The 27,605-nt window shown below is 44.3% G+C and overlaps 1 protein-coding gene across 1 annotated transcript in view; it reads left to right on the forward strand.

The window, feature by feature from the left end:
- The window catches only part of ca16b (carbonic anhydrase XVI b), a 69,450-nt gene that overhangs the window by 29,262 nt on the left and 12,583 nt on the right, over nt 1-27,605 (forward strand). The window contains 12 exon segments of the mRNA XM_057029718.1: nt 6,098-6,277; nt 9,791-9,939; nt 14,436-14,531; nt 16,236-16,302; nt 18,364-18,521; nt 19,675-19,867; nt 22,836-23,020; nt 25,763-25,871; nt 25,962-26,011; nt 26,090-26,560; nt 26,563-26,842; nt 27,446-27,584. Of these exon segments, the coding sequence (XP_056885698.1) occupies nt 6,098-6,277; nt 9,791-9,939; nt 14,436-14,531; nt 16,236-16,302; nt 18,364-18,521; nt 19,675-19,867; nt 22,836-23,020; nt 25,763-25,871; nt 25,962-26,011; nt 26,090-26,560; nt 26,563-26,842; nt 27,446-27,584 (2,077 nt within the window).

Consider the following 27,605-nt stretch of genomic DNA (forward strand, 5'->3'; position numbering starts at 1 on the left):
TTTGGCATTTCCATTTTTCAAATGACCAAATGTGCTTCGCTGAAGGTTTTCCTGAGGCGTCTTTGGGGTTTTACTTTGGCCCGCTCACTGTCTGATGCTGCTACAGCCTGCACCAGGGGTCAAGGGGTCAAGATGTTTTATCTGCACTCTCAGGTGATTCACCTCTGTGTGCTCGGTGACTCCACAGCTCATCTGCATTCTTTTCAGGCGGTAATTAGAATCATTACTATTTTGATTGTGAGGCAGCCGGGAGACTGCTGATAAATGTTATCATCCACTTTTTGAAATTCATTACATTTTATTGAAAGCTTTAAGAGCCAGGATTGTCCTGCAGCTCCATTTTCCCCCTCTTGCCTCCACTTGACCGGGATCTGTAGCTTTCAGCCTCCTTTTCCTCCAGATATTGCTACAATAATTCAAGATTATTTTGTGCCATTAACCCGAAGATGCAACGAGGTCTGTGCACCTGTTTATGCACATCTTTTCTTGTCAGCCTCCGTGGCCTGAGAGTCATTGTAGCTCAACTCGAACAATGTCATCAAAAAATCAAAAAGATTTCAAAGCCCTGAAACATGCGCCGCATTTATGTTTAAAAAGGGCCCTTGTGATTGTTCCATCTCTCCCACCTGTTTTTAAAGCAGCTAAGAGCATGATAATTTTTACCTCCATGCACACATGCTAGCACACTTAAGTCCCTACCGTCATTTCCTCAGACCTGGGTGTAAACCTTTTATCCCTGTTTCTCTGTAACAGGTCTGTAAAGTAAAAACACAACGATTACAGCAGTGAGACCCTTTTCCTGTGGCAACATTACTTTTCTTTAACATTTCATTTTATTCTATTATTTTATTGAATAAAATATTATGAAAGATGGACTGAAAAAAGGATCTTACCTTGATTAAACACTTAAAATGAGTACTTAAGAGGCAACATTTTCTGAAGGTAGTCCTTTTGGGGCTGGTGTTTTACGGTATACCTTTTGAATAGAGGCTGACAGCAGCCTCTTGTAGGGAAGCTGACACATGCTAATGTTAGCAAAGATGTATACATATAACAGGAGATGTTTCCTTTACTCTCTGTTGCCAACAGAGAAGAGCACAACAAACACAGGTCCGTTTTACATGGGTCTCCCTTTTCGTATTATCGTAGTATTCTAGTATAGTCACTTGTTCTTATGTGTCTGACTTGTTACTTGCAGAATGACGTGAACGGCCAAATCACACAAATGATCCTGAACAACAACACAGACACAGTTTTAATAATAATAATAAAAAAGAACATGCTAGAGGTCAGTTGGGATTCTAACCCTGTGCGAGCTGGGCTTTATCGCAAAGGGAAAAAAATGTAATTTGTCAGATACCCTCGTCACTTGTATAACCTTCACTTCTGATATTCCTCGCTGCTGCAGCGCCACCTGTGTCCTCGCCATCTGGAGTGTTATCAGCATATTGAACTCAGCGCTGGGAATGCAGTTGGAAATGCTATCTGATGCTCCAGCATTCACTGTCGGGATTCTGCTGCACACGCAAAGGCTTGATCTCAGTCGCCGCTGCTTCATCGGGACAACCGCTGTGACCTAGCTCTGATGCTGGACCTCATTCTCTTGGCTGTGTTATGCTGTCACTGTCGTACATATGGACTGATCAGAGTTGTGGGTTTTCTTTTCTTTTTTTTAAAATGCTAGTGCGCCAATTCTGGGAGGCCTGCCAGGCAGTGTGCAGCACGAATGCTTTCTCTCTTGGGGACAAAACGGAAATGACAAGGCAATCGCCATTCTGTCAGCATTGCCATGGTAGCACAGGCACGACTGTTTATCCCAAGGTTAATGGGATGACAGAGTGCCAGACTGGGAGAAAAGTGTGTCTGTTTTACTTAAAATGAGTAGATGGGAGACGGTGGTGTCACGTAACACACAGGTGCAAATCCACAAAAGGCCAAATTAGCAAACGCTAAGGTAAATGCTAACCATCCATCCATCCATCCATCCATCCATCCATCCATCCATCCATCCATCCATCCATCCATCCATCCATCCATCCATTTTCTGTTAGTCGGCACTTTTTCTGAGTCAAAATCACGAGTTCGAGTCTCCAATCATGCATGTTTTTGGATTGTGAGAGGAAATTCAAGGAGACCCAACTCCCCGACCAACTCTGCAGCCAGCATCTAAACACCTGTCACAGGTGCGGAATGTTGTTAAAGCCGATAAAGCCAGATCTGTTTGTTTTGTACTGCTACACCTCATAACGTGCGCTCATTGTGCCTCCGACACATTTGCAGAATTAGTATGTAAAGTAAACATTTACAGTGCACACAGCAAATAAGACACAGTGTGAATCATTCAAGGACACAGCAGCAAACAAAGAGGTATGTTTTATTCATGCCTCGCGTTTGGAATATGTCATTTTATACTTCGTGCTTCTCTCCCTCTACATCAATCGGACTGTTTAGGCACTTCTCTCCAGTGTCGTCCGATAATCTTTCCATGAGCTTTCTACCAATTTAAAATTTTTTATCTCGCACAGAAAGTCCTCTCCAAATGCCCCCTAACAAACCTGAATACATGAAGGAGGCTTGTTGTGAGCGCCATTGAACGCATCATCACCGCTGCTGATACAGCATGAAGCCGAATGAAGCCGTTCTAGCTGATTCTTTCTGATTCTTTCTTATTGCCTTACTGGCACCGGTCGAGCCCCGTTTCCAGGCAGCTAAGAGTCACTTTGGAACCTCACACCTCGCCTTTGAAATTCAAAGGTACCAAAATGACCAAAAGACACTGTCACACTTTGTATTCAATCCTTTTCATTGGGCACTTAGCAGGGTGGACTGGCACTTTAATGGAGGAGTGAGACAAAGGCCGTCAATTGTTTGCCAGAGAATAGTCGTGCTTTTTTTGTGCCAGCATATTTTTTTCTCCAACTAAACTTTTCCTTTTGTGATAAAGAGCAGTATGCTACGAAGAATGAGCAGAAAATGCTGCATGTCTTCCATTGTCTCCATTTGTTGGCTGCGTGGTGTTCTCTGTCTTTGTTAGTGTTATTGGTGGGCTACAACATCACACTCCTTACGTAGCTGTCACAGCTTTCACCTGCCTACACAACTCACCGTGGAAATGCCAGCCAGCTCCGGTTTTACTGAGCTGCTCCGCTTGGTGGGAAGACAAGATAAATTACCGTATTTTCACAACCATAAGGCGCACCGTATTAAAAGGCGCATGCTGAAACATACAGTAAAAAATGACAACGGAAGTAAAACAGTGAGTTTCGACACATTTATTGAACAAAATATTCTTCCGCCACAAAACCATCAAAGTTTTCATCTTCTGTATCGGAATTAAAAAGCTGCACTATTTCAATGTCCAACATCCCGAATTCCTCTTCTTAATCATCTGAATCGGACTCACCGACCGGTTCCGCTTCAGTGTTGATTTTGTGAAAGCTCTTCCAATACATGAAGACAGTATCATAGCCCGTGCGTCTACAGTCCACCCGCATATGGTGGCATAACTTGCCCGCCGCTGCCTCATAGTCTTTGTGAAGGAGTGTTCGCCTTCCGTCATCCAGCGCTCTGTCCGTTTCCGTGGCAGCCGAGAACCACGGTGAACGACGACTTCTCGTGCCCCGTTGTGCGTGTCGCCACTGTGCTGGTCCCTTTTTCTCCTCTTTGTGGGTCAAAGGGATGTCAAAAGTCAGAGGGATCTCATCCATGTTGGTGATGTGGCTGGGCACGGTTATCTTGTCGTGGCAGTAGGTGCGGAAGATGGCCGCACTCTCCTGGTTAGGGTTAGGGAAGATGGCCGCCCTCTCCTGGTTAGGGTTAGGGAAGATGGCCACCCTCTCCTGGTTAGGGTTAGGGTTAGGGAAGATGGCCGCCCTCTCCTGGTTAGGGTTAGGGAAGATGGCCACCCTCTCCTGGTTAGGGTTAGGGAAGATGGCCACCCTCTCCTGGTTAGGGTTAGGGAAGATGGCCACCCTCTCCTGGTTAGGGTTAGGGTTAGGGAAGATGGCCGCCCTCTCCTGGTTAGGGTTAGGGTTAGGGTTAGGGAAGATGGCCACCCTCTCCTGGTTAGGGTTAGGGTTAGGGAAGATGGCCGCCCTCTCCTGGTTAGGGTTAGGGTTAGGGAAGATGGCCGCCCTCTCCTGGTAGTCCGCGGGCAGCCACCGAGCAACAGTTGTCCTTGCGCGTATGGGGAGATGCCGCCTCCTCATAAAGTGAAAACACTAAGATTGCTCGATTGCCATTTTCAGCCGCATATTCGATGGCCTGCAGTTTAAAGTAAGCCTCATTCATACGCGTCTCGCTTGACCGGCGCCATTTTAGGGGATCCTTACGCGTAGGTGTGCCGCTAATCGATTGGCGGAGCATTTACCGTAGTGCACCCACCAAAGGCGCACAGCAGATTTTGGGACTCAGTCCACACACAAGGCGCTCCATATTATAAGGCGCACCGTTGATTTTTGAGAAAATCTCAGTGTTTTAGGTGTGCCTTATAGTCGTGAAAATACGGTACTGCGGAAAGGATGACAATGGCGCTGGAGTGTAGCGTATTACATGTTGCCTTAATGCATTGTGAAACAAAGGACCTGATTTCAATGAGCAATCTGTAATTTTTCCACAGTGTGAGGCTTAGTTAGGTTGCTTTTTTGAGTTTTGGTCGCTTGCAGTTGGGGAAAAAAGCCTACAAATCGTAATAATTTTAATCAAAGTAACAATGGTTTCATTAAGCCCAATTAAGCCTTCAATGATTGTGACATTGATAAGTACAGTATGACTACGTAAGAAAGCACAAAATCCTGGAACAGACGCAAAGAAATACTTTTATTTGTAGGAAAAAAAGAGAAAATTCATTCAGCTTGAGTAATAATAATAATAAAAACTTCCATTTCTATAAACCCCTTTCTAATGCTGTAATAGTAATAGTTTTTCTTCACAATGGGCTCTGTTCCAGAGAACGAAACACTAAGACTTTGACTGCTACAGACATTTTTTGTAATCTAAAGCCTTGGCTAGCAAATTTAATCCCAGCAGCTAATGCAGCCAGTAATTACAAATTCATCTTAAGCCCATTCCAACATTTACATGCATCTCAAACCTCACCGCTCTGTAACCTTGTGTGTCGGAGGAAAATAGATTTCACTGAGGGGCTGGAAAAATCTGGGACATTTCTATTTGCCTCCACAGTGTTTAGTGTTCCCTTTTCCTAACCTAGTGAAATCCATTGAAGGAAAAGGAAATGGTTCCTGTTTATGTGTCTGTATACCCCAGCGTACCCTTTTATCGCTCCTCTCTGCTCAGCGTGGAGAAGTGTCTGATATATGACATTAATCCCGAGGCCTTCTGTTTTTTTAAGAGGACGACAGCATGCTCAAGGTGTTTATTCATCACAGGACATAAATTCATACTTGAGTGAGAGTGTTTAGTGAAGAAGGGTTCTCATTTTCATCAGCCAGTAGCAGTTCTGCCCGTTATCTGTCAGGAACGGGACCGTGAATATTATGTTAAGCGAGAACAGTTAAAATCCACGCATGCTTCCTTGTTTCCCCTGATCCCGAAGCTTTTGTTGTCGCAGTGGCCCATTGTACCCGAGAACAGATCAAGGAGACCCCTGTCGCTACTGGATTATTCTTTTGTAAAAGTGCCACTGCAGGGGATAGAGGATTAAAAGAGCAGACAGTGGATGGGGATTCTACAGGAAGTTCATTTGCGGCACATGGATTGTTCAGGTGAAGTGGGGTTTTTTTCGGTTGAGGGGCTTACGGTCTCTTTTTTTAATATGTGAGAAATTTATCGACATTCCTGTTTTTATTCCCGACAATACGGCGACGTCGGAATGAGCTTTGATGTGGTAATGAACTCTGATACTGCAATGAAAATAAAACATAGTTCTCCCAGCTGCAGTGGCAGTTTATAGGAAACAGCAGCTAAAAGTGAAGGAGTCATTGTTTTCTCTCAATTTGCCTGCAAGCGCATATTAAAACCCATCTGCCAGCAGTGGTGTGCACCACGTACAGTTGGTGCAATTATTTCGCTAAGGAGATTTTTGGGATCCTGTCAGCGTTTCCCTCCCCCTAAACGTCTGCTTGCTTTGTTCCCACAGGGAGCCACGGGCCTCAGGGCTGGTCGGCCTCGTACCCAGAATGTGCCGCGACGAACCAATCACCTGTGGATATATCGGACCAGGAGGCTCTGATCTCAGAGGAGTACCAGGAGCTGATGCTGGAGAAGTTCAGCATCGAGTCGTCCAACCAGACCACCATGAAAAACACAGGAAAAACAGGTCTGCATCTCCGCGGCTTCAGCGATTCAGTGATCACCTCCACGGAGGTTTTACCTCAGTATTTATTTGTTTTGTATCTTTTGTAAGAAGCTTGAACTCTGACCCACACACACACACACACACACACACACACAAGTAAATTGGTCAAATCTCCAGCCCGGGCTGTAATTCTTTCGCAGGAGCCGATGAGTCACGATCGTCCCATTGTGATTTTTGACCGTCCTTAGGTTTTCGTCATTCCTTTGTTGCTGCTGCTTCCATGGTTTCCACTGTTCCACCTTTTATTCCAGCCACCGTCTTTGTATTGACCAGCAAACCCTTTTACAGCTTAAAAAGCTCTTTGATGAACTGCTACTTTAACCACTGACAATATTTTATTTTTTTCTCCACCTATTCCAGAGACCATTGGAGTGAAATGGCTGATTTCAATTGATCTCCCGCGCTTACGTACTGTTTGACTCACAGATTGCTTTCATCTTTTGCGTTTGATCATAATGAGAGTTGTTAGCCGCCATGACAACCAAAGCCACTGGGATGCCTCAGTGATGCTGCGACTGCATATTTACAAAGATGGAAATAACACAGCTGGCTGTAATTTTGGGCACAGTACAGGGGAATTTTAGAATCATTAGTACGGTGAAAATGAAACAAAATTACCACCGGAACAATATTATGAAACTAATATTTCGAAGAGGTCATCATAACAAACAGAGATTGACCGTAGAGAATTGTAAAAATTATTTGTAATTACCGCGTTATGGCTGATGAATTTTAATTCATAAACCAAATGGCCCATTTTGAAGGAGAGCCACAACAAATGTTTTGAGGCAATTTGCAGCGCCCTACCTTCAGACTTGGGAACAGTATTGGAACCTTCTGGGAGGGTTGTGTTGTTGGTAAAAGCATAAGTGTTGCTGAGAAGCCTCCTGTGTTGCCTCGGCTTGGAAGCGTGCCCTCTTCCGCTGTGTCACACTTCGACATTTGTCAAAGTAAAAGTGAAGCGCTGTGAACGGCGGCTACGTGACAACACAGTGTAAATAAGATAAGGGCTCCTCAACAGTGCCCCCTGCAGGCCGACTGCGGTGAAGCACTCCTCCAGCCCTTGTTCCCAGTTTTAATGGTACATTACCTGTGGGGTGATGACTTTTTGGCTTTCTGGTGGTTATTCTTGCACCTCTGGCGGCAACTGATGGCGCCACCAATGCACGGTGGCGTGACCCAGACTGGGTGTTTTGTTTTTTAATCATAGTGGGAGGAAGTGATGATACACGTTGCTACTAAGAATAATCAGGCTTTATGAGCAATGCAATAGCCAACATATTTGGCAGAACTACTGAAGATTGAGACAAATAAATGTCTCAAAGTCATGTTGTATTTTCCTCTTTAATCCTTGGCTGTTTTAAAGCAGATCCATCCTTCCACAGTAATAAGAGCCATTATTATAATTGAGTAGATAGATCTTTAATGTTCTTTGAGAATGGTTTGACAATGCTCCCTTGTGCTTTGATACGCTTTGGAAAAAAAAAAAAACACTGTTTAGCCGCCGTTCACACTGGCTTCTTTAAGAAAACGCATCTCGGTATAATTTTAAAGAACTCTCAAGCAAATTTGCGATGTATCAAAAGACCCCAGAGACATTTGCATTGATCAAGGATTTACTTTCACACACACTCCTCCTCTTTCACTGGCTGTGATTCAAGGTCTTTTTGGCTTAGCTTTTAATTCCTTCCACTGTTGGTTGTTTCAAACCCACCAAAGGCTGCATCTCTAATGAAACTCCCATGGCCAGCCAAGGAAAGGCTCCTTGACTTTCCTTATGTTTAGGGTGAACGATTTCAGATCTGCAAGCAGTAACAGAGTTTATTACCATTCTGTTAAATATGTATCTCTTTACATATGAGTTGACCTGCCGTCTTTCAGTTTTTATTCATCCCCCTTAAATATACTTTGGCATTTAACCATTGGCGGATTTTTTTGGTTGGTTCTTGACAAGTGTATCTTGATCACACAGGCCAATATTCTCTCTATCCTCATGTCTTTTATGCATTTCACACTTGTGCTTGTATCTCCTACTTGTCACAGGCTGATACCTAAATGCTTGATTCCACCTGTCTGTGCAGCATGTTGTCTGTGTTTACAGACAGTCTGTATCTTTGCTTGTCTACTTCTTCATCCTCTCAGATTTAGGAGCTGCTGGTAACACCTAATTCCCCCTGTAATGAGACACGTCGGCCGATTGGACACTGTCACTAATCTGGCTAGTGTTGTCAAATATGTTCTCGCTAAAAGGGGCTCTGCTTCCATGTGTAGCCTCGTTTCACACTGGAAAGGATGATGTATTTTTCCTCTGCGGTGCTTCAAACATGTAGAGGTACTGGATGGTTACAGTATTTGCCAGATGGTTTCAGCTCCTGATCCTCCTCCTTTACAGAAAACTTCTCACTTTTTTTTATGAAAACGATTATGGGCTTGGATTCCGGAATCTGCTGCATCCGCTGTAAAACATTATTGTGCTATAAAAAGTTTGAAGACTCCTCAGAGCTACAGTCGTGCCATATAACTCGATCACAGCAGCAATCTTGTGAGGGAAGGAGAACTTCCACCGAGTGTAAGAAGGCATTTTGTGATTGATTATGTTTGTTTCCACAGGTTGATTTTATGTTGGGATATCAGTCAGGGCATGGCGGTAACGCTTACAGAAATAAAATAAATTGAAATCAGAAAATCTTTGCTGCAAAGTTACTGCATTATTCGGTGCGCCTCAGGCCGCGTCTGGAAGTGCCTGTCAAAAAACACACTTAGAATTCCATTACTTCAATCATTGCGTAATGATTACCTGGGGCAGAGAGTATTGTATTAGCGTTGCCCCCCAGGTAAAAACGTAGTAAGAAAACGCAATGATGATACTCAACAAATGCTTTTGCAGTGTAGCCTACATAAAAGTTACTCTGAAATAGGAAGTATTATCTGTGAACGCATCAAGACGGAATGAAGGAGGAAGCTGGAGTTCTGCCCTGCACATGCAAACTGCCTGACAGAGGAGGGAACTGCTAGTTTCTGTTTTCTTTCTCAAATTCAGATGTTCCTTAATTGACAAATTGGAGTCATTGCTCCACAGTTCTAGAATCTATTGTGGTTATTACAAGTCACGTCCGAAAAGAAAAGGGAGAAGAAAGGCTGAAATGAGGAACATGTTCTATGGGAACATGTAACCTGAAACCTAACAAAGAAAAGGAAACCACCAAAAAATCCACCAGCCTGGAAAAGGCTTTGCACAGCAAAACACCTCTCTATCTCATCAGCCCTTTGAGAGGCGTTATAGATGATATGGCTTTGAGAGGATCCAAGAATAAGAGTTCAAGGCCGGTCAGATACAAAGGTGTTGTGTGCTTTTCCACTGCTGGATTTGTGTTTGTGTATCTTTGTACACGAGTAAACGAAGAGAAATGGAATGGATTTGTATATTTTGTGTTCGTCTTTCCCCCTTCCATTTCCTGCCTGCTTTGTCTCCAGTTGCCGTTCTCCTGAAGGATGACTACTTTGTGAGAGGTGCTGGACTGCCCGGGCGTTTCAAGGCAGAGAAGATGGAGTTTCACTGGGGCCAGAGTAATGGATCTGCAGGCTCCGAACACAGCATAAATGGCAGAAGGTTCCCCGTAGAGGTAAAGTACCCCGTCCCCACAGTCCCCTTTGATAAATGTTCGGTCTGGGGCCACGAGGGTCAGAATCAACACTCAAGCAACGTGTTTCCATGGATGGTGTTCACATTTTGTCCCTCTATGGATCCGAAACGTAAAACAACGTGATGCAGCAAGCATGCATAAGAACTGAGGCGACACCTTTGTTGCCGGGTGTGCTAAACCTCTGCAACGGGAAGATGTCAGTCTCATCATGGGGGATAAAACCACACAGCTCTGTCTGCGTATGTGTTCTTCATCTAGACAAACCCTAAACTGCATACAAATGCGATTAACATCAAAAGGAAGGAGAACCCATGCTCCTGCCCCTATAGATCAGCCTTAATACTTTTTGGCATGTATTCAATACTCAGTGAAACATCACAAGCTCAGAAGAGTTCATGCAGTACTGAGGCAGCATAACAGTGCAGCTAAAAAGCCTCTCCCTTCATCTACTGGGAACCCAGAACTGTTAAAACCACCGACACAAAATGTCAGTCTGCTCAGAATTCAAGGAGAAAGTAGAAAAACTAGAGGACTTGTGTACCTACAGTATCCATACATCAACTCATATCGTCACAGCAATTCTTTGCATAAAGAAACTGCATAATCTTAAATGATGATACTAAGTCTCCACCGAAGCCTAAAACGGCTCCCAAATTTAACTCAGCAGCAGCACAAACAGCCAAATGAGCCAAAGGTGAAAAAGGTCTTATTATTTATACTAATGCAAAAATAAAATGACATATTTGATCATTGTCAAGGGGCATTTGCGCCTCTCTTATTTTTTTACAAAAAAAATCCTGAAACGATCTTCCCAAAATTGCCGCATTTACGGCGTTACTCAAAGAGGTGCTGACCCATTCAGAGTAGTTCATAATTAGTGTAAATATACCAGTTAATAAACACAGGAAATGACTGCTACTGTGCCTCTTTGTCTTATCTTCAAACGCACAGCTCGAGCCATCCTGTGTTTATTTCCTGGCCCAGTTCTCTGACGGCGCGGCTTCTGTTGACGTATGGGCCAGTAATTAGATTTATTTTTCTATTGGGCATATTGAACATAAAGGGCATAGGCTTACACATTAAACCCTATGGCCGGTTCAGAGCTGTTGTGGATGTTGCTCCTTTGATGGTTTCCTCTTAAAGAAAAGGAGAGAAGTTAATAAATGGCAATAATAAATACTTTATTGTAACCGTCACTTTGATCGCTCTAATCAAAGATTCTAAATGTTCAGATTTATTTCGAAGCCATTGTTTAGGATTTGCTAGCATCCACGCTAGTCCCTGACAAATGGCGCTTGTTGGAACACCATTAAAGGAAATTGGCAATCGGCTTAAAGCCATAAGTGATACCGAATCGGCATATTTTACAATATCTGCAATGTAATTAATGGCACAGTGTTAAAGGTTATGTGATTATTTTGTTTTTACCCCATATAAAACTATATCCGAGCCTCCTTGTTTGTAATAGAATGTACACTGTAGCAGAATTGGCTTATGCATCGAGTCAAATTGCCTGGCGAGGTTGAATTGCGTCATTTAGATGCAGCAAGTCTGGTGTGTTTATTCAGTAATGATGGCTGGGAAAACAGCACGGCATCGAATGCTTGACATGGAGTGGCAGGCAGGCAGCTCCCCTGAGCCACACTGGCTAATACAGCGAGGATGTGAACTCAAATACACGAGTACCGTTGTAATAAATATTAATTGAAATGACGCCAGAGCTGTATGTGTATATGTGAAGATGGTACAGAAGAAGAGGTGCGCGCTTTGCCCATAATTATTCTTTTAATCAGCCAGTCAGCCAACATGTATCTGAAATTAGCTCACGCCCACCACCCAGGGAGTAAAAAGTAAAATTGAATGATCAGCGGAGGGAGGGGAATATATGTTTATGCAGAATACAGCCGCAGGCCGCTGAGCTGCCTGCTCCTGTCTGATGTGGCATTTTCAGATTCCATCTTCCTGACAGGTTTGGATATATCGGAGATCCGGTTATATCTGATGCGGCGTGTGCAGCAGAGCTTCTCCTGTAATCAGCGTTTGTGTTTGATAAACACGATGACCTTTTTATGGTAAAGGTTGGCTTTTGTTTTCTCCTTTGAGAGCAGAGGCAGCGTGACCTTGGAGGTTGAGCTCCGGTGCTCATTTCTCTCAGTTTTTCCAATCTGCTCTCTAATTACGGCTTCTCGCCTCTCCCAAACGACTCGCGCTCTGCCCCAAACGTCCAGCGGCGAACAGCTGGAAGTATTTATTTTTACGGTAGGAAAAACAAACACATCCAGCCCCAGCGTAGGCGTTTATCTCACCTGGCCAGAACATTGAAAATACACACAGATGGACACACACGTTAGGTGCAGTTGGGGGGGCTGCGTTATAGAGCCGCTCCGCCGTTGTAAGACTGTCAAATAAAAAAAGAAAGAAGCTGCGGCTGCCCGGCCCGTGGCTCCCCAGCTTAACATTAATCTAACATTGGCCTTTTTGTGGGAATGAAGTGGCAAAATCGATAGATGGACCACCTGTTACCTCAAACAGCACAATGAAAAAATGTAAGAGGGTTTCCTATCTACCTCAGAGTACCGAGGGGGGATATTTGCTGTTAATATATTGGGGAATCCCTAAGGTTTGATGAGTTATATGCTACAAATTACACAGAGGGCGAGTTTGCGACCATTGTGCCTGGCAGGGTCCTCCGGCAGGCCAAGCCACGTATCCGTGGAAACGCGTTCACAATTTTATGTTACCTTGAACTGAAACTTGGCTTTCTTTTTCATTATTTGTCATGTAGTCTTCCCATTTGTGTCCACAAAGCTTCATTGGTTCCAATAGCCCTGGCACACACACAAAAAAAACCCACAACACATCAACAACCAAGCAGCACAACATCGGCCAGAAAAGCAACATGCATGTCGCTGTGATAAATCCAACCCAAGATCTCTCTTCTTGCCTCGGTGTCTTATTATCCAGGGAATTCACCACAAACACGGCTTAATATTTCACCTGCTTGTCCCTTAATGGATTTTGCGAATGCGCCGCAGCTTTTAAGATTTGCGCTCTCGCTCGCCCTGAGCCTGAACGCAAAACTTGAAACTGAGGAATATAGAATACATTTCAACTAAATGTGGGCTCAGGCCATGTGGGCATCGTGGATTGTCTCCTCTCCACAGAGCAGACACAATTCCCCCTCTTCTCTCCATCTTTTGTTAGCGTCACTCACCTTTAACAGATTTACCATACACACTCGTGTGTGTGTGTGTGTCTGTGTGTGTGTCTGTGTGCACAGCTTTCAGAATGTGCTTTACATAAAGTAAACCTTCCCTTTTAATGGTTACTTTATTTGTGTCCAAACTCATAATCATTCACTGCAACAAAATGGGCGCACGAGTGATTCAAATGGCTTTTGGCCACGTTTAATTTTATTGGCTGCTACAGAGCAGATTGATAATTAAATGTCTTGCTTTCCAGCGTGCAGTTAGCGAGAGCAGGTCACATGAGCTAATGTCAGTGACTAAATGAAGCCTTGGGGTGGGGGGAGGGGGCTAGCTTAATTGGTTAATGCCATTAATAACATCTAAAGGTTGATAAATGGTGAGTGTTCTTTCTTTCCGAGTTCCAGGACAACAAATTAGTTCAATTAAAGGCTGCAGTTAAAGGAATTCTGCAAGCAAGGCGATTGCTTCAGTTCATGGAAATGATTTTAAATAAGCCGCCCTAGTTTAGGACTAGATTTCATCTTTCAGGTGAACAGTAAATGGAGAGAGAGAGGGGGGGTGTTCTTGTAAATTGGAAAAAAAAAGCACAGCCTTTAATTAAATCAACATCAAGGGCATTTTTTTATTGGCTATTAACTCTGCTCAGTGACGTGAAAGGCTTTTTCCTTCACAAGAGTCAAAATGGGGAGATGATGGACAGCTCCAATTGCTACTTTTAGAATCACTTGACTGTTTTGATCAGCTCTTCCATAATAGGGCTGCTTTGAGATAAATGAATGCTGAATACAACTTTTATGTTGCAGGGCGCCAGAACTGTGACAGCTATATGATTTATTTGGTGTATGATGATTTTCACCTTTCATGTCACCCATCCTGAGCCATATTGTGAAATCAGAGGCTGCGCTGCCGCTGCTGCCGATAATTGTGCGACCTGATTAAAAGCCTACAATTCTGTCAGATCTCAGCACAGAGATGGCGCAGGCGTCCAATTCTTCTCCCGCGCGTGTGACGCTCTCCGTGTGGGCAGTCGCCGCGAGCTGTGGGACACTGTATTTCTCTAGTAGCCTCAGGAGCGGCGGTACACACACAAAAAAAGAATGACACAGATTATGGGAGATTTATGAGAGTGATAAATATGTCCTCTTTGATGTCGCTCAGAACAGCTTTTCAGCCACTCCTCGGCCCGGCGTCCGAGTGATTGATGGGAAGACTGTTCGTTCTCCTTGTCCACTCCTTGAGCTGTTTATGCTCTGTTTCCCATCCTAGATGCAGATCTACCTTTACAATTCCGATGACTTTGACAGCCTCGGCGCCGCCATCAAGGAACGGCGCATCATCTCGGCCATGGCCGTCTTTTTTGAGGTATGGTATCATCAAGCATGAAGGTTAAGACAAATGTCATTTAAAAAGGGGGTTGTGTGGGGGTGGGGTGCACCTTTTACCATCAGATCTTGATTAAAATGAGGTTTTTTATTAAAACTCTTTGATTGATCGTTCCTACAGATCATAAATTGTACTTCCGGGTCACATAGGCGCGCTGTTAAAGAGGTTTTTTTGGTCATCTTATGAGGCCATCCACAAACACTCGGGGCTACACAACAACTTAAAAAAAAATCGATGGTAAAACACTGGATTAAAATGAATCATGCTGTCGAAGTGTTATCCACTGGAAGGAAGGTAGAAAAAGTGCTTGGACAGTTTTGATTGGATTTGAATAGTTGAAAGACTTGCACTCACAAGCTCCTAATGGAAAAGAATGGCTCCTGTTGCAGTTAACTGTAAACACATGCCAGAGATTTATTGAGCTATAAAGCAGCACACTCCAGCAACCTCTTGATAGTCCTCTCTTAATTTCTATTAGCGGAGCCTTGGCGAATGATCAATGCCCATTAATATTCATATAATGGTCGGCTTGATGGGAGGGACCGGCTCTCAGGGAGAGGGTGTCTGAAATGGGGACACAGGTGCTTGTAATGTAGGTCTGCTCTGAGACTGATGGAACAGCGTGTGTGTAAGTACGTAAATGCTTCCGCTGGGCCCTGACAGCCATATTGCTTACCACAATTAGCACCAGACGCAATCCGCTGAATAGCAGTTTACATGATGAGACTTGTTTGAGGCAGGCACACACACCTTGGTGCATATTTACCATTCCTAAACAATGAGAAGAATTCTCCCTGCGCTCCCCAAAGGGCCCGTTATTGGCCTCTGAGGTGCTCACATTACCCATATTCAGCATTCAGTTAGATGTTATTATTCTCCTCTGACTGGCCTGAATTAATATTAAGTAATGGATCATTTGTCTCCGCATTCAAGCGCAGCTTTTTCCCAATTTGTCTCTTAAGCAGGACATTAGGATGGGATTAGTGAAGACTATGGGACTGGATAGTATCAGTGCCAGTTTGCAGTCAACTTAAAGAAATGGGAGCAGACTCATTAGACAAGAAGAATTCAGCACTGTCGCCACGGATAGCTTAACATCTAAAATAAAATACAATACCAGACAGATTTGGCCTCCAAGAAGAGTTCAGTAGTTTCAGATTTAGGTTTTTTTGCATTGTTTATTACGTATGAGACTGTTATCAAGTATGTCATCTGGGGAAAACAACCTCAGGATTAAAGTTTTAAAATCCCAGCAGAAATAAAACTTTGTGCACAAACCCATGTGAGCTGCTGCTTGATTTCATTGCACAGCAGATAAGATAAGAGATTAAAAAAGAGGCTTTATTGTTATTGCGGTCAAACAACGGAATTACGATGGAGACTCGCAGAGTGGCAGCAATCACGGAAGGCGCTGAAAGCTGAAATGAAAAAAGGATGTTATCGAAATAAAGGTTAAGCAGTTTAAAAAAAAGACTCCTAATTATGTCTGTATGAAAAAGAAGAGCATAGCGACGAGATGGCGCGTTCCATCGCATCTATTGATATTGCATCGTAAATATTGCTGTAATCATATTATGTTGGAGCAATACGGACACTTATTGTGGGGATTATTGTGGGTTTTTTTTATTTATTTTTTTTATGTAATCCCTTTTGTAATCTCTTCACTCTGGACAATGCCCGCAGCTCGGGGAAAAAGACAATCCCGCTGTGGACCCCATCATCCAGGGATTGAGACGAGTCGTTCATCACGGTAAGTCTCTAAACACAAGTTCTCATCTCCTTCCATGTAGGACATTCTTGTATCGTGATGAGTTAGTAGTTTTACTCCAGTTTAAACAATCAATTCTATGCAGCAAATCCAAAGAGCAATTATCTCCTCCAAAATCGCTGTCATGGCATCGCTGCTGTTTGTGTTTTGGTTGATCCTGTGTAAAGAGAGTGCAGGAGCTGCACTCTTCCCAGCCTCCACTGAAGATTCCACTTTGTTTGAGATGCTTAAGCAGCGAGGCTTCACGTTTAAAACCCTCCAAATTAGACTCTAATCACGAGATATGAGCAGAGTTTAACTTCAAAAGGCAGCAAGATTTGCAAGCCCCCGCCTCCTCGTTATTAGCGAGGCCACACTACAGGAGACCTTCAAAAAGTTCCACTCAAAGAGCTAAAAACAAACAAACAACCCCCCTCTTCCATCTCACCCATCAGAACCTCAATTACAAGCGACCCCTCCTGATTAAAGCTAAAGCGCTTATGTCTGGTAGTTTGCTGCAGATGTTCATATTTCACATAAATGATCCATGATGTGTTTTTCCACCTGCCTCTGACTGCTCCATATGTGCGCCAGCGTACCCATACTTGGACGAGAATGTCATTAGAAACAGCGTAAAGTGCTTTACAAAGGCCAGGCTCCACTGAGGTGTTTCTAATTATAATTTCACTCTGTACTTTCTGGAGGTCATTACTTGATCTTGGCAATTGTGTATCGGCGGATTTGGGTCTTTTTTTTTTTTTTTTTTTTTTGGTTGGGGAGAATATGTTTGCGGCCCTCGAGGAGCCTGAAAAGCCATAGAGACATAATGAAGCTCTCTGAGAGCCCACTAGATGTGGTATTCTTTCAAAGTCTGTGGCCTCAGCGTGAGAAAAGTAGTCGTATCAGTCGGTGAAATTTCTGCCCTTGAAGTAGCAATAAATTGATTGACAAAAGAGATTTTCAACTACGGAGCCATTTGATTTGTCATTTCACAGGTATTTGCCGTCCATTTCCATTGTGTTTTGACTGCGTGTTTCCACAAACCTTCAGCTGGGCTATTTTCCGACTCGCTATCAGACTCCCAGGGGTTGAACTCTGCACTCTCAAAACTGCGCCGTGTAGTCGCACAGATGTTCTTGCTCGCAGCCCATTATCTCTCATCTGAAAGAAAGCACCGAGAGGGCGTAGTGATTTTCAGAACCTCTTCCTGCTGGCTGCTAAATGCTTCCCACCTCGTCCTCTGTTAGGGTGATTTTGATTTTCCACTAGCTCATTTTCCTAGTCATCCATCCATCAGCATCTCCGCAGCCCGTGAGCGATAGGGCACGTAGACTCTCTGAAGACGGGGGAGGAAAGGCTTTGAATACCGAATTTGACTTTCAGTACAGGAGAGGTGTGGAAGCGAGGCTGCCATTGCTTCACTGGGCTCACTAGTCATATCGCCGTTCCGATAATGCCCCAGAGATTAAAGCTGACGTAAATTTGTTATTATTTGGGTTTTATTTCCATAATTCAGAGGAGAAAACAAACCTGCACACAGCGGATTTGTGGAAGATAAGGGAATCTTTCTCTGGATAACAAGCTGATTCCTACACGTTTCTCGGGGGGGTGCACTTTGTAAAGATGGAGGATAGCAGATATGTGGTTATCATCCGGATCAGTGGTAATCCCCACAGCCTGTGCCACAGCCGTTACAGGAAGCAGACCTGACCGCAGATCAGCTGTCAGAGCGGGACGCTTTGTCTGACTTCTCTCCCTTTGGTCTTCTCTCAGCCAGTCTGAGGAGAGATCTGGCCTGAGTGATAACAAGGGCTGAGGCTTTTAACTGCTGCCCCCGTCATTTTATAAGCGAAGGTGTCAGGGAAGCTGTAATGATGCCACAGTGGCAGGAAAATGGGAAAAAAGGAAAAGGAAAACCCTTGTAGAGGCAGGTGCAAATGCAAGTCAGGGTGCGACGCTCTTCGTGTTCTCTAACCCACGAGGGCTGATCTGTTTTGCTGCTGCATGAGACTGCTGCTTTTCATTTCTGCATATTAATCAGTATCGATCTCCTGCTCGACCCAGAAAAAGAGACCAGCCTCAGGTCATTTGTCCTGAGGGATCTGCTGCCATCGTCCATTGATGGTTATTACCGATACACCGGTTCTTTGACAACGCCGCCCTGCAGCAAAGTAGTGGAATGGATCATCTTCTCCAGGCCGTTGTATCTGTCCCACTCTCAGGTGTGTGAAGTCTGAACACACACACACACACACACACAGACAGCTATATTTTCCATGCACAGTCAGATCCCATTTACACGCAGTCAGTGGATCACTTGCTGTCCCATGGTGCCAGCACACAAGCAGGTTTTTCCCCTCATTTACTTCTCCGCTCCTCTTCCTCCTGCTTTCCTCGCCAACCCCTCTGCTTATTAAGCCAAAAGTGCCTACATATAGTAGATTATTAGGCAGGAAGAGGAAGCCAATTACTTGCACTAAAATGATCCTGTGAGATGACTCTTGTGCACGTATGGTGATGTTTGTGTCCGATGGCAGCTCCAGGGTCTAAAACTGCTACTCATGGAATCTCATTGTCATGCAGCACAGCAAGATTTAACTGTTGTTAATATAAATTGCTATTAAATGAAACAGCCAAGCAAGATTAATTGCTCGACTTTATATTGTGCATAGCTTATCTCCAACATTTATAATTGTAACGCAACATCGTGTGCATACCTAATGTACACTCTTTTTTTGAGAGAGATGTGCGATGTAGATATTTTCAGGGCTTGGTGATTTATTTTGTCCTCTCAACATTCAAAATGACATTTGCTGCTGGAATATCAATAGGCAGATAGCCATTTTTGAACCTGTAATTCATTTTTCCAAGCAGGGAGCACATTGATTCCACAGTATCTGTAATATGTAGTCATTACTGCACGCAACAGGAGATTATTCATAGCAATCAATGGCCACAAATTTGCCATATTGAGAAGTTACAGCCTTGTATATAGCCAATATGATTACCGAGGTTCATCCCTGCCTGCATTTGCATTCTGAGATAGTGTTTTGTTTGTGAACCATAAGCTGCTGACAAGCACGTGGCCCGGTGCACCGCTATATTAATGTATCTTTTGTTGTACACAACAGATCACCAAAGCAAAATAGAGCATAAAAGACCAACACCAACATAATTACATATGTCATACATGCGTGGCCCTTGCAAGAGAACGTGGTTGAAAACAACCGCAAAGACTACTTTGAAAGGCCGGTGACGTAGAAAAACAGGCTGACTTATTCAATAGCTACCATTAGCAGGATCAAACACATCATTTTCAGATCAAATAGTCACGCGACACGCAAATGCTAACAGGTATTTGAATCTGCTTTATAGCTGGAAGCCTTTTATTCCATCTTCACCACGGAGCAGCAGGACCACGTCAAGTCCGTGGAGTACCTGAGGAACAACTTCAGACCCCCACAAGATCTCTACAATAGAAAGGTTTTCAAATCAGCCGTAAAAGACGCCTGGCAGAAGGACTTAACCGAGGTGATCGGCGGTCCCCATGGCACCGAGGCTTCCAGAGGTAGGCAACAGTCTTTTCATATTATATTCAGTAAGTTTGTGGGCTGGGGTTTCTCCTTGGATGGCCGCCTGGTTTGGGACTGTGGCAGATTTGTGAGATCGCTGTTTTCTCTGTGACCTTTGTGGAGAATCAGAGGAAAGCGCCTCCAGCAGTGACAGCAGTCTCCACATGAACGGCTCAGACCTTGGTTGTCTGATGCCGCCTACTCTCTTCTGCTGACTTCGCCATTTCCCATCGTAAGCCCGGCTTGTCGTGATGAGCTGCAAGGTTAATTAAAGTGAGCACGCAGCCAGAATGGTCCTCCACGTTCAGGAAGCTCACACAGGAAACCAGAAAGAGCAGCGAAGCCAAAAGAACTTTAATAATGAACCCTGTGTGGGATTTGCCAATCTGATGCATGAAGGATAATCAGGAAATGTGGATTGGCACTGAGATCCAGCCATTTGTAAACTACCAGTACCATTTGGAAAGCTTTTCTTCCAGCACTTTTCCTCATAAACAAAGCTATTATATTTGTTGCGAAACATTTGACAGAATTTTCCGATCACCTGGGGAACACTCATAAAATGCTCTACGTGGAGACCATCCAGAGGACCCGACTGAAGCCAGGAGACGCCTGGATATAATAGCTCACTGTCTGCAGACACACATTTGAAGAAAGCTTTTCTTGTCGCGCATTATTGTTCTTTATTGTAAACGCTCGTCCTCACATCAAAAAGCAAACCACACAGCGCTCAGGCCTCATGCAGTTTTTAATAAAAGCGTTTTGTCTGCACGTGCTGATCTTTACGTACGGGCGAGAGCGACGCAGCGCTGGACCTGTATGAGGATTAGGAGCCAGTGTGCGGTGCTTGAAAGTGGTGTTGGTGTCTGGGGGTGAAGAATTGATTGGGGATGGTTGTGATGAAGTTGGAGCACTCAAACAAGGCCAATCAGCAATCATCATTAATGTGTGGCACAGCTAAAATAGAGCCGCTCAAATTAAATTGCAAAATTGCTTTTGTGGCATGTCAGCAGATGGAATGTATGCTTCATACCCCCCCCCCCCCCCCCCCCCACACACACACACACACACACACACACACACCCTCTGTCCTGCTCATTTTACCTCTGTGACTCCTGCTTTTCCATTTCACAGTTCTAAAATGCATGAATACATACTTAATGGAAGGTGCCGTGAGTGTGGGTCTTATCTCCGGCGCTGGCATCTGACAAAGATGGCGTTTTATCTCTGTGCTATAATTGATGGCTTTGCTTGTTTTATGAGAGTCAGGGCCACGCTTTGCTGAATATTCTATCAGGGGGGATTTAGTGGCCATGAGAAGTGTCTAACTGGCCATTTGAGATGCACAAATAACCTTTTCTGATGCAAATCACAGGTTGGAGGTTCATTTGGGAGTTGCAGATACGTTGTCAGCCGATACAATCTATTGGGTCATCTTTGTGTTGCTTATTATATTTTCTTCCTCTTTATATCTACATACATTCTATTACATGCTTCGGTGCATTCAGAATTTGATTAAAGATGCATGACATCGATGTGAATGTGTTGAATTAAGATCAATTTTTGTGCCCTTTATTATGCTCCAGTGTATGATTTATGAATCCATGTATGTTTTTTGCTGTTGGTAATTAATATAAATGTAATATAAGGAGAGGATAATCACATTCAAGTGTTTTATTTGGAAATAACCTGCAGATGTCGTGCATTCATTTTTTTTCTTTTTTTTAGATGTTGATCTCACAAAACCCCATAAACGAAACCTTGACAGGTGACGGTGTGAAAGCTGCTGTGGACAAGAGTCAACCCATCCCATTTCTGCTACTATAGAATGTGCCAGGAAGAGGATTTGTGTTCAGCTCTGCAGGCTTTTAAGGACTGCGGAGGCAATCTGCTTTAAGTGTGAAACATTTCTACAGATTCAGCAGCATGTTAAGAAACAAAAACCCAATTTTCCTGCAGATTTTTACAGGAGGAATAATTGATTTGAATGAAATCACACCGCTGCACGCCAAGTTCTAAAACATGCTTTAAAGTGGATCTGGGACATCTTCCCTGCTGCTTTGGGTCTTGCTTGAGCAGCCGTGCAGCTGCAGAGTGCGATGATGTCTGCCATGACAGTAATGTTACAGATGGTGAAACAGTGACGACGTCTTCGATTGATGTTAAGCTACTGAGGCTGACAATCAACATGTGATGATGGGTTATAATATATTTCTCACCCGTTAAAGCTCATCAACACCTTCCAGTATTCCTGTTATTGTCCCCCCCTTTTTTCTTGCCTGCCTTTTCACATATCGCGGAGCGTAATTTGCACCGCGGACTCACTGTGTAAATGGGGAGAGCGGCGGTGACAATTTCAATTTGACAGAAACCCATTGTGTATAAAATCAGTTGACACTGCTTCCTGATTGCTGTTACCCTGATGTGTTGAGCTGTATGTCCAGAGAGTCCCTTATTCAACCTGACAGATCACTGGGGGAATATAAATGCTGAGGCTTATACTGCCACCTTGAGGCCGACTTGTAGATTTTTTTGCCACCCTAAATCTCGCAGTGCTGGAATATTTTTTTTCTGGGGAACGTGGACAGGAGGTGATTGTTGTCATCCATCCCGTATTTCCGGCGGCACGGACAGCTGTACGGCCGTCTGTGTCCTGCAGTGCCGCGCGATGATGTGCTGCCGCTAAACCATCTTGAACCATCAGAGTGTTTTTGCTTCTGGTCCTGTCCTCCCGTGTGGACATGTAGATTGAGTCAAGGCAACGGCAGAAATGAATAAACCTAACTTGCTTTCTGCCCACACACATCAGATACAGATGCATGGTCAAGCAGTTCTCCTAGCTACTGCTTTGTGGTTGCTCGCAGCTCCAATTTCATCATGAATAGGGATTTTTGTCTGCTCTTCCTTTTCCTATGTATTATCTAGTTAATCTCTTATCCTGACCATGTTTTGTTTCTATTTCAGTGTGCAGTAGTGCTCCAGTGGGAATGAAGATCCAACCACTCAACCAGACGGCATTAATTGTGAGCTGGGAACGACCCTTGACCATCTACCACCCGCCCATCATCAGCTACATGGTCTCCTACAGCTGGTCGAAAAGCGACATCGCCGACGAAAAGACATTCAGCAAGATCGGGGACCAGAGGACGGTGAGTGCCATCAGCTGTCTCTTACAAGTCTTCTGCCATTAAAGATGTCTGCAGTGCTTCAGACACCTCCAGCACTCTCGGAGAGTGGCGATGGGATCAGCGCGCAGTTGAGGTGACATGTTGTGATGAGCATGTCACCGAGATGTTGGCTGTTGTCAGGAGGGCAAGCACCCTCCCCTGTCACTCACCCGGCTAAATATAGACTCAAAAGGCTGCTACTCACGTTGACAGAGAGTCAGGGATTATTTCAGATTTAGTTGTAAATGTTGTTACAGTTTTCTCATTTGGGTGTTTATTTATTTATTCCAGGTAAACTGCGGAAAGGGGCTGTGCAAATTTAAACAGTCTGAAATTTAAAAGACAGCCCTCTCTTCAAGTAGCGGCGGAAGCTCATCGAGTGCGAGCTGTCTCACCGATCCAGTTTAGTCGTTCAGATCACTGTGAAGCTTTTGACACCAGCGATCATACAGTTGTGTTTGTGCGCCTGGAGCATCGACTTACCGCTTCAGTTCTCACCCTGTCTTTCCAGCAGAGCTTCCCCTGCCTCTGCAAAAACACATCCTCCCCCTGCAGCAGGTTACACCTTCAACCTTGTTCCCTCGTGTTCCTCTCTCCGCTCCCCAACTGTCTCAATCCCCGCTGTGTGTCTCTCAAAGCCCACTGACCCCCAACTGTCTCACAGAGGCTCTTTTGATTCAAAGAGTTCTGGGGCATTTTCCTCGCCTCGTAGTTCAGAGACTTGGGATCAGTTCCCTGGTGGCAGCATTGCCTCTAGCATGCTCGCGCTTCCCATTAAACAAAGTTGTCATTGTCGCGGATGGGAGGCTGGTGAGATAAAACATTATTGGTGCATTAATGAGGGGTATTTTTTCTAGTGAATAATAGCAGCAACTGTGAAATCTGGAGGATATTTTGGTCCATTATGCATATCAAAGCCTCCTTTCCTCAAAGCTCTGGGACTCAATAATATCCGCCTATAATACAATAACTAAAATAACCTAATGGTTAAAGGCTCTTTGTATGGTATTAGGGGGCATTAAATTTTGCAATTTTGAAATGGAAACATTTTGTATCCAACAACAAAAAAAAAAATCGCTGCAGCATAATCCTATTTTTTTTGGGGGGGGGGGGGTCCACATTTAACCATATTTTACTAAACCCTTGGATTTGTAATTTTTTTTAAAAGCCCTGATTTGGGGGGGGGGGGCTTCTGGGGCAGTTGAGATACACCCAGGCGTTGTTCTCAATTTTACCAAACATAAAATACATACAGGATAGTTTAATAGTTGATCTTTCCACCTGTGGCAGCTTTAAAACACTAAACAGTGAGTTGTTTAAACCATCGTTTTAACAAGCAGCAGAACAAGGCGTTTTAGCAGTTTTCCAGAATAACGCCGAACCGCTTCGTCAGCGTTGGGGTTGCGTCTGAACCGTTGGATCAAATCACGTTGTTTTAAACTGAGCCAGAAAAGTCATCGGTCAGAATCAATTACAAGGTCTAGCGTCTAGATCTGGCTCGTGCAACATTTCTACAGCGCAAAAATTGATTTTCCGGGCAGCTTTTTCTTTATTTTTATCCGAATTTTCTTACCAGCTCTTCTGGCCATATTGAGGGACCAAGTAATTTGTGTGTCTCTCAGATTGTTGACTGATTGCTGGAAAGCACATTTACAATGTCTGTATGTCTAAAACACACACAACTGGCCTGGCATGAACCTTTGAAACGGCTGACTCTTGAGTAGCACTATATAGTTACACTCCATTAAGAGTCCATCAATCCCTTTACTGACAGCATTCTTCACACGTCTCCCACTCTGCTGTCACTCTTTCTTATTTTGCCCTCTTCATTTCCATTTCAATTTTCTGTTTCTATCTCTGGACACCTCTTTATCTGAATTATTTTAGCGGAAAAAGTAGTTCTCCAATCCCCGAGGCAATCACCCATCCATTCCAAGGGCCATTTTAATATAAGTAAAGCCATTTGGAAACTGCAAAACACAATTAAATTAGACTGGAATGGTGGTTTTAAATGCATTGAACACGTGGGTCATAGACTGTTGACAACATGGTGGCTCAGAGCAGTATTTGAGGTTTTAAGGAAATCTTTGACCTTGTCAAACTTTTCAAATAAGATCTGCTGTGAATTCTGTAAAAATAGGAATGTGGCGTGCGTATGCAGGGAAAACACAACCCCGTTGTTGTTTTAGCAATGCAGAGGCTGGATTTCTGATTGATTTCTGATTGAAGCCGCTTTGTTCCACCTGCGTGCCACCCTATGCCCGTGGCACCGGTATTTCCAACATCCATGAGCGCATGTCACGCGAACCGCCAGTATTTAACTCCAGTTTTGATCACACCGTTGCAGGCTGACAACACAAATGGTTAATACTGCACTTGATTGTTGGAGTCTTAGTTTGTGTTTATCCCACCCGTTATTTCTTCACCATGTACCTTTCCTCATTGCCTCATGTATTCTCTACTTAAACACAACCCCGGCATGGTTTAGTGTACGTGGGTGTCATTTTTGGAACAACTTTAGTATGCACAGCAAAAATATTGTCCTCTCTTTACCTTAGAGTGTCTGTTTACATCTGTTTGGCAGCATTTTTCTCATCGTTCCATCTGTTTTTATTTAGAGTTTGTGGATGTAAGAGCGCTCAGTTTGCCGTTGTCAGTCATCCTTGCATTGGGTCAGTAAATGCTGCAAATGGGCCTGAAGCATCTACTTGTTTCCTCTTGCAGAAAGCGGTCATCAGCAACGTGTCCCCTGATGTCCTGTACCTGTTCCGGGTGCAGGCAGTGTGTCAGCGCGATATGCGGAGTGATTTCAGTCAAACGTTGCTCTTCAGAGGTACCTGGTCAAAACCTTACAGCTAAGGTGTATTTTTGATGATTGGCCTGAGACCTGCAGGCTGAATGTGTGCACTGTCATTTTTTCCAGCAAACACAACCAGAATATTTGAAGGCTCTCGTATCGTGAAGACCGGGATGGTGAGTGGAGCGGCAGAAACTGAGCCTTTCTTTCATCTGGTGTCCGCCAGGTAACAATGTTTTGGTTTTTCTTTTCAGCCTACGATTTCTCCAGTGTCCTCGGCAGACATGGCTCCCATCAGCTCTGGTTCCTCTACTTGGACGTCCTCTGGCATCCATTTCTCCATCGTCTCCATGGCAACGGGGATGGGCCCCTCCTCCAGTGCCAGCCAGGCGACCGTGGCATCGGTGGTGACAAGCACCTTGCTCGCAGGCTTAGGCATCAGCGGCGGAGTCATTTCCTCTTTGCCAAGTTCTGTGGGTCCCACACAGTCACCTCAGAGTACACAGAACCCCACCTCTTCCTCCGTTACTGCGAAGACCAGCACAGAGCAGGCAGCCCCTGCCCAAGACTCCAAAACAAATAGCGGGGGGAAACAGTCGACACAGGAAGGAGAGGAGGAGGAGGAAACTGAGGAAGAGGGCGATGGAGAGCAAGATGAGGGTCAGGCTGAGAAGAAGAAAAAGAACAAGACGGCACCAGATACTGAGGAAAAGCGAAAAGAGAAAACAGCACAGTCGCAAATGAACCTGTAATCACCACCCCTGCATCCACACCTGGAGAGGACACAGGCCGAAGGCCGACGGCGGGAGGCTCGACAACACCCGCGAGCCCCGACGAGCAGCTTGTCAGAGCAGAAAAGAACCTTACAGATGTAAATGCAGCATCCACTCAGGAGCCACGCCATGACAGTACAGAGATCCAGATTCCTCAGAGCTCCACTGTGTCTTCAAAGATCAACAGTAAAGGCAGTGAAGGGAAGAATCTCTGGCCTTTCTTTGTTCACACTGGTGAGCACCGCAAACACCACTCAGTATCGCCATTTAAACTTATCATTTTCAAATATGCCTGCGTCTTCCCTGAAGAAAATGTCTGTCAACACTACCAAGCCTCCAATTAGGGATAACAAATGGCTTGGTTCAAGATGATGACTGCAGCATTAGTGTCTTACCCAAAGATAAGGCTCCAGGCCTTTGTGTTTCTGTAATGTTCAGGCCCGAAGGCAGAAGTCTGCTCTCTGCTACAAGCTGCCAGTAGTTCTGCCTCAAGGATTTCCTTTCACTATATTTCCTGTCACCATTATATTATGTATTTTTGTTAGTACGCCTGTGTGTTCTGTTAATGTTAACGACTGTAACCCTGTCTGTAAACCTAACTACACACTGACTAGATTGCATCATACTGATTATGGTCTGTCATGACATCAGTGTTTGGATCTTATGCTAAAAAAATGTAGGGAACCCTTTTTCATATCATATTTGATTTTTGAGACCCCCAAATGTTGGCGACCTCTAGTGGTAGTGATAGAAATTACAGGGTGGCACGGTTGGAAGTAATACAAATCCCCCAGTGATGGAGCCAAATTAACAACAGAGAACATTGTAATGTTTCAGACAGGACCGACCTGTTCAACATAACCCGAACCCCTCATCCAGGGATGGGCAGGATGGTGTGGATTGTCCCCCTGGTGGTGGTTTCAGCTCTCACTCTTCTGTGCCTCATCATGCTGCTGATCGTGATGGTCTACTGGAAGTAAGTCAAACACAGACCTCG

The sequence above is a fragment of the Takifugu flavidus genome, chromosome 4 (genome assembly GCF_003711565.1).
Source record: "Takifugu flavidus isolate HTHZ2018 chromosome 4, ASM371156v2, whole genome shotgun sequence".
NCBI classification, from domain to species: Eukaryota; Metazoa; Chordata; class Actinopteri; order Tetraodontiformes; family Tetraodontidae; genus Takifugu; species Takifugu flavidus.